Source organism: Nannospalax galili, unplaced genomic scaffold (genome assembly GCF_000622305.1).
Source record: "Nannospalax galili isolate Female #2095 unplaced genomic scaffold, S.galili_v1.0 scaffold386, whole genome shotgun sequence".
Classification (NCBI taxonomy): Eukaryota; Metazoa; Chordata; class Mammalia; order Rodentia; family Spalacidae; genus Nannospalax; species Nannospalax galili.
This window is the reverse complement of record NW_008356676.1, coordinates 2,826,953-2,834,879: the sequence shown is the minus strand read 5'-3', so window position 1 is coordinate 2,834,879 and position 7,927 is coordinate 2,826,953. Positions and strand designations below refer to the sequence as shown.

Here is a 7,927-nt window from a genome sequence, read left to right as displayed (position 1 = left end):
CTAAAAATTTACAGCCAATTTTGAAAAAGATGCATCTTAGCTCAGAAAAGTGTTATTGAATATGTCAATGCTGTTGTAATGAAATGCCTCTTCTAAGTATGTGGTTATTAAATAAATAATTAACTGGGAAAAATGTCTTTATTATAAAAAAATTTTTACAATAAAATCCAGGGTGAGAATAATTTGAATGATTATATAAATTGTTTACTTGAAGCAGTTTTTCATGATTTTCAAACTTTTCTTTGGAAAACAAAAATTGTCTTTGATAATACAAATTCCCTTTGAATTTTGCTCATAGTGTTTTTAAAAAAATTAACTTTTTAAGTTAGGCCGGGCGTGGTGGCTCTCACCTTTAATCCCAGCACTCAGGAGACAGAGGCAAGTGGATCTCTGTGAGTTTGAGGCTAGCCTGGTCCACATAGTGAGTTCCAGGCCTGCTGGGGAAACTCTGTCTCAAAAATACCAAAAACATCCACAAAAAACAAACAAAAAAATTTAACTATTTAAGTTGAATTTAAGTGAGACTAAAATAAGGTGAAGAAGATAGCACATAAGTACTGATGCTATTATTTTTATATTTGTTTTCCTGACACAGGAAAGTTTCTGTTAATGTTGCAGTCTGTTAAACGAGCCTTTGCTATCGACAGTAATAATCCATGGTTGCATGAATGCTTAATTAGATTTTCTAAATCTGGTAAGTATAAAAAGGTGTAATGTTTCTGTATATGTAACTATGAGAAGCAAATATAAGCCATCTTTCATTTAGCTAGACATTAAAGAGACTTGAAGCTCTGTAAAGCAAACAAAGGATAATGCTTTAACATATTCAAATGATGGATGGTGTGCCTATAATTAAACATTTAGCTAAAAATGCTAGAAATTAGTGCATTTCAGATTAGACTGTGGTCCAAAGGATTTTTACTCTGTGTGTGTGTCTGTGTGTGTGTGCACATGCGTGTGTGTGTGTGTGTGTGTGTGTGTGGTGTATCAAGTGTAACTAAAAGTTTTTAGTTGATTTTTTTTACCTCTCCAAAGGACAGATGAAAAACAAAAACCCAATTTTTTTGTTTTTGTAGTATCTAATCATAGTAATCTTCCAGACATTATGAGCAAAGTTCTTTCTCAAGAAATGCAGAAACTATTTGTCAACAAAGATTTGCACAGTTTTAATGAGGATTTTCTCAAACACAACACTACCTCTCTTCAGCATCGACTTTCAGGTTTGTATTTAGCAATCATGGTTAAACTTTTATAGGCAACAGAATGGTGATAAACATTTAGAAAGGTATTCAACCTGGTTAACTATCAGGAAAAACAAACAAAAAACAAAACCACAGGACCATTTGTATCTTTTTCTTTTTCTTTTTTTTTTTTTTTTTTTTTTTTTTTTAAACAGGGGCCTCCTGTAAGCCCCAGCTCTCCTGGAACTCACTATGTAGACCAGGCTGGCCTTGAACTCACAGAACTCCATCTGCCTCTGCCTCCCAAGTGCTGGGACTACAGGCATGCACCACCACGCCCGGCTTGTATTTTTTTTTTTTAATGTTATCTCTCTTTTTTTGGTCTTTTCGAGACAGGGTCTCCCATAGACCCAGCTGGCCTGGAACAGGCTGGACTTGAACTCAGAGATTTTCCTGCTTCTGACTCTGCCTCCTGAGTGCTGGGATTAAAGGTGTGTGTCACCACGCCTGGCTCATGTTATCATTTTTTAAATTTTATGTATATAAATGTGTTGCCTGCATATCTGTAAGTACACTACATGCATGCAATTCCCTGCAGAAGCCAGAAGAGGGTGTCAGATCTTATCCTCTACACTTCGGTTAGTTGTGGGTTTCCGTGTTGCTCACCATCTGTTGCATGAAGAGGCTTTGCTCATGAGAGTTGAGAGATGGCAATTAATATTCTCTGTACCCCTGTTCTACTATATTCAGTGAACCTTAGGTGTAGAGGTTCCATTGTAGATGTGTCTCTTGGGGCTGGGGATCTCACAGACACTTGTTTTCTGTGTATGACCAGTTGTAGAATTTTATAATAATCTCAATCTGTTGTAAAAGGAAGCTTCTTTGATGAGTGGTAACTGGTATACTTGTCTGTAAATACAAGGATCCATATTAAGCATACAGTAAGAAATTATGTTTGTTTAGGGATGTGACAGATAGGGTTTTCTCTAGGCTCTGTGACCTCTCCACCTATGTGTATTTGGCTATGTTTACAGTGCCACACATGAGTTCCCTCCCTTCGAGTGGGCTTTATGTCCAATTAGCTAGTTGTCGATTACCCCCAAGGTAAGAGTGCTACTACTGCACCGATAGTTTGCTGTGCCAGTCTTTGTTGTGATTATTAGACTTTAAAGCTGGGGTTGGGCCACTGATTGATTTTCTCCCTTAGCAGCTTGCATAGTATCCTCCAAAACTATTGAGAGCTAGTCTTCAGGGAGGAGGTTTCCAAGTCAGTTCCAGCTCCATTTCTCTAAGTCCTGTGTTCTAAGTATGTCCTGTCTTCGGCAGTATGGTCTTACCTTCAAGTTCTGGGAGATAATGAAATGCTGTGGCAATAGCCTGTGTTATTTTGAGAGTCTCTTGGACCACCCTGACCAACAACTAGAAGGGAAGTTTCTCCTGTCTGGCACTGTGTTTCTTGTTATATAGCCTTCAGCTATATACATGAGCTCATGAACAGATATTGTATGTGTATCTTTTAGCAGGCTTTTGAGCTAATACATTTCCCTCTGATTTTTCACACCACCTATAAGCATTTTTCATCTTCCTGTCTAGCCCTTTCTCTTCCCTCTCTAAAGTACCCCCATTTTTCCCTTGATAATACCTGTCTCCTATTATCCTACCTTCTCTTGAGCGCCTTCCACTCTACTACTATGGTTCTTTGTATATTCTTTCCTCCTTCCTTCCCAGTTAAATGCCCCCTTCCCCCTTTTCCCGGTTTCCCCCTTGGTAACAGCTGTCTCCTATCCCCCTCTCTCTGGAGCTTCCTTTCCCTTTCCCTTCATGGTTCTTTTCTATATTCCTGGCTTTCGCAATTATATCAAGATGTAGATTCACATAAAAGGATTTGGTGCTAAGAGCCACAAATGAGAGAGAGCATATTTTGCTTTTTTTTCTGAGTCTGTGTTACTTCACTTATAACACACTTTGTTCTGAAGATGGCTCAACAGAAAGATTTGACTTCCACTTATGTGGAAGCTGCACTGGGAAGTCTTTATCCAAGCATGGATGGTGACTTCCTCACAGCCACACAAAATAGCAAGAGCTGGTTTATTATTTTGAAACAGGGTCTCACTGTGTAGCTCTGTCTATGTAGACTAGGCTAGCCTCTAACTCACAGAGACGCATACCTTTTCCTCCCGAGGGCTGGAATTTAAGGTGTACACTATCACTTGTGTTTGTTTTGAGATAGTGTCTTAGATAGCCCAGGCTGACTTCCAATCTGCTATGTAGCTGAGGGTACGCTTAAACTCTTAATCCTCCTCCCTCACCTTCCAAGTGCTGAGATTACACTTACCTAGTATAGTTATAAATAACATCTATGATATGCAGAAATGAACAAACAATAAATCTCAACTTTGTAAAATTATGTTTGGGAAAAGGGTGAAAGGAAGTTTATGCTAAAATTTTAATGCAACCTTTGAATATTGTGATTATGAGTAATTAATTTGTCTTGAATTATTATTACTTTATTTTTTGATGGAGGGTTTCATGTTGTCCAGGCTGGCCTTTTGTAGCTGAGGATAACCTGGAACTTCCTCCTGCCTTGTCTTCCTGAATGCTTGGGCTATAGCAATGTGCCATTATGTCTGGTTTTATACAGAGCTGGGGATTGAACCCCAGGCTTTGTTCAAGCTAGGCAAGCACTCTACCACCTGAGCTATATCTGCAGCCCTGTGCTACATATTTTCTATCTTGAAAATTTAGGTGTATCCTGTCTTGTTATCAGAAGGATTTTAGGTAGCTTATACAGATTCATATGATGTCAGTGGTGGCATAAATGAAAACTAGATTATAGAAAAGTAGTTGGGGACAAAGTGAATGACATAATTAACTATGACCTCATTTAAACTACATATGTAGATATTTTAATTTAAGCTTTTTTACTAAGGCAAAGCTTCTGTACTCAATATATATGAAAGAAATGCTTATATTAAAAAAAAAACGCACTTTTGTGGCTGGGCATGGTGATGCACACTTTAATCCCAGCACTCGGGAGGCAGAGGCAGACAGCTCTCTGTAAATTCAAGGTCAGTCTGCAAAGTGAGTTCCAGGCAAGTTGGGGCTACAGGGAGACCCTGTCTCAAAAAGACCATAAAGTCATAAGACCAGTTGCGAAAATAATGCAGATTTGTAATTGATAAAAGGTAATATATGTAGAGCTTTCTTAATAAATTGTCAACAAATAATATAGATTAGTAAGAGTACAATAGGATCATGAACATAGAATGTAAGCCATATCATTTATAGAAAAACTGTGAACTGGATTTTATTTTAAAGTAGCTTTTTTAAAAAATTACTTATTTTCTTTGAATATAGAAATATTTTCTCTTCAACCATACTTCTGTGGGATAATAATTTGTTCTTTAGATGTTTTAGTGTAGTGTCCTGCTTTTTAGAAGTGGTTTTGGCAGAAACACTGAATTATGGCACAAGATAGCCCTATAAATTTCTGTTTTAAATTACATTGTTGCTAAGCAGAGGAAGTTGTTGAGTGAGTGCCCTTTCTGTAAGGGTATAACAGTCTGTGAGGGGAACATCTCCAATGGGTCCTCATACCCATACTCTTGTTGTGGCCTCAGGCTTCAGTGGGATGTTATTGAATAGGGAATTGGGAAGAAATGTCTCAGTTGACTGCCCAGAGCTTCTGGGAGCCACCTCTAGCCAGCACTGATTGATTAAGCACTGGAAACATTTGATGGTCAGTATAAATCAGCTTAGGATATAAGCCTTAGTGTACTCATCTTGAAATGTCTTGGAATTTCAGGTGCTAAAATGATGTATTTTCTGGACAAGTCAAGGCAAGAGAAAGCAGTTGCTATAGCCACTAGGGTGGACGAAACAATAAAAGATAAAAATGTGAAGGTAAGAGGTTTTTACAGGCTGATTTATGAATATTGAACGATCTAATAAAACATGTACCTTAACAGCATTTTTTTTTTGTGGTCTTTTTGAGATAGGGTCTCCTTGTAGCCCCAGCTGGCCTAGAACTCAAAGAGATCTGCCTGCCTCTGCCTCCCAAATTGCTGGGATTAAAGGCAAGTGCCACCACGCCCAGCTACAGCATAATTCTTAAGTGAATCTAAGGAGTTGTGCCTGAATGCAAATCTCAGCCCCAGCAGTTATTACCCATGTGGCTCTAGGCAAGTTGCTGTTCCTTTTCTGATTTTGGAGATGAAGGTGGAAGTGCTACCTCTCATATAATTGGAGTTTGATTTAAAACTGAAACAACAAAGCAGGAGGTGCCTAGTGCCTAGCTCAAATTTTAGAATTTATTGTCTTTTTAAGGTTTTTTTAGAGTGTCTCCGTTTGTTAGCTTTTTTTAAAAAACAAAACAAAACAAAAAAGAACCCAGCATCTGTTTATTGGGGAGGGGACTATACACCATGACATGAGTGTGGAGGTCAGAGGACATTGTGGGATTTGATTCTCTCCTACCATCAAGTCCCCACAGATTGAACTCGGGTTGTCAGGCTTGGTGGCAGTGCCCTTACTTGCTGAGCTATCTCACCCATCCCTTTTCCCTTTTTTTTTTGAGACAGGATCTTGCTATGTAGCCTAGGCAGTCCTTGAAGTTGGAATCCTACCTCAGCTTCCTGAGTGAGTGCTGGGATCAGAGGCCTGTGGCACCATAACCAGCTAAGATGGCTTTTAATGTTTTATTTTGTTTTGTTTTGTTTTGTTTTGTTTTGAGACAGGGTTTCCCTGCAGCCCCAGCTGGCCTGGAATTTACTTTGTAGACCAGGCTGGCCTTGATCTTACAGAGATCCGCCTGTCTCTGCCTCCCAAGTAGTGCTGGGATTAAAGGTATGCATCACCATGCCTGGCTGGCTATTTATGTTCTTTATCAAGATGATTACTTACTGTAGATAAGAAGAAGCTATTTTAAACTGAGACTGTCTCTAGGTTAAAGTAATAAATTTTATCTTGATTAAAGTCATTAGCTGACCAGCTTTTCTTCTTTAAATAATTGACATTTCCCCCTTGTGTCATCAGATTTTAATAAAGGTTTCTGAAGCACTACTCAATGGCAGCTTTGGGAACTGTAGTTCCCAGTATGAAGAATACAGGAAGGCCTGTCATAACCTGCTTCCATTTGCATCTGCCTTCCTGCCACCTGTGAAAGAAACCCTCAGTCCTGCTGCAGCGCTGAACCACACAGCTGACTCTGATGTCTTGGCATGTGAAATTTGAAGTCTTGTGGGAAGTTGGCTCCCACAGACTCAAAGCTGAATTCACATCAGGGTTTCTTTTCTAGGTGAATTTTAATATTGGTAGGAAATGAAATATTTGCAAGTTTTGAATGGTATGTTGTATAAACTTTATTCTGTCTCTGTCAATTTATATAGATCTGTTAAAAATAACTTGTTTATACTTGTACAGCCTTAAACTCTTGAGTAATCATCACTGTTGCTTCTATATTATATTCAAGAGAGTTTCTGATGAAGTCGTAGACAGTGCTCTTGTGTAATTTTTTTTTTTTTTTTTTTTAGGCCAGGGTCCCCCTGAACCCCCAACTGGCCTGGAATTCACTATGTAGACCAGGCTGGTCTTGAACTCACAGAGATCTGCCTGCTTCTGCTTCCTGAATGCTGGGATTAAAGGCATGTGCCACCACACCCAGCTGTGTTATTTTCTCTAGCTCCTAGTTTCAGTATCTCTTGATCCCTTGTTTTATTTGTCATGTTTATTTGCTTGCTTATTGTATTTTAAAGTGTTAACTGTATATTAAGAAATATCTATATTTTTCATTTTGGTAGATACTGAGATTTGCTCCTTTTTCACTTAATTTTTCATGATTGGCCATTTCCTTTGTAATATATACAAAAATGACACTTCATGCTTTAATAAGAGTATTCTAGTTTTATGTTGATTCAGAATGTGAAGACTGGCTTGCCTCTTACCATGTAAATTTACTGGTAAGTTGGTTGTGTATCTATCCTAATCTTAAAGACTCACGTGGAGGAATTGTACTTTCTTCATTGAGTTGCTTAGAGTTAACAAGTAGCTTATTCTGAGAAGTGTGCTTCAAGGGAAGATAATAGGGCAAAATACTAATTAAAATACTGTCACCCTTACCATTCATTAACTATTAAATGAATTTTTAGATCTCTCAGTAAAATGAGAATTTAAACTATCATTAATTGAACTGCTAAATCATAGTGTTGTTAAACAATATTTGGGAGGGACCTTTTTGCTATATCTTATATAGCAAACAATATGTCTTAGCTGTGTAAATATGTCTATTATCTACTGCTCTTAAGCAGATGTAAACCCAGAGGGTGATTTTATTTAGATAAACAGCTCTAAGTGATTTTTCTTTTGTCTCTTTAGATTCATAATTTCTGAGAGGGGGACAAATTCACTGTAAAATAATGCCAACCTAGATAATGCATAATAAATTATTTTGTACAAAGTTGCCTATTTATATTTGCACTTATTATTATTCCATACTAGCAAAATATCTTTGTAAAATATTCATTGGAAGAGTAGAAACTTAATCATCTACATCTCTTCAGGGTTATAAAAATGTAATTCTCAATAACTATTTCCCAGTTATACCTTGTTGAGATTGGGGGTGGAAAGATGGCTTGATGGTTAGGAACATGTATTAGTTATTTTTCTGTTGCTGTGATAGAAACACTGACCAAACAACTTATAGAAGGAAGAGTTTATATGAGCTTACAGTTCCAAAGGGGCAAGAGTCC

The 7,927-nt window shown here is 37.7% G+C and overlaps 1 protein-coding gene across 3 annotated transcripts in view; it reads left to right on the top strand.

The window, feature by feature from the left end:
- Naa16 (N(alpha)-acetyltransferase 16, NatA auxiliary subunit) overlaps nt 1–7,629 on the top strand; it is an 81,086-nt gene extending 73,457 nt beyond the window's left edge. For all 3 annotated transcript variants that reach the window (XM_017794772.2, XM_008854690.3, XM_029556964.1), the window contains 4 exons: nt 596–694; nt 1,077–1,220; nt 4,987–5,084; nt 6,216–7,629. In XM_017794772.2, coding sequence (XP_017650261.1) covers nt 596–694; nt 1,077–1,220; nt 4,987–5,084; nt 6,216–6,413 — 539 coding nt within the window. In that variant the 3' untranslated portion in view covers nt 6,414–7,629. The remainder of the gene's footprint in view (nt 1–595; nt 695–1,076; nt 1,221–4,986; nt 5,085–6,215) is intronic.
- The last annotated feature ends 298 nt before the right edge of the window (nt 7,630–7,927 follow it).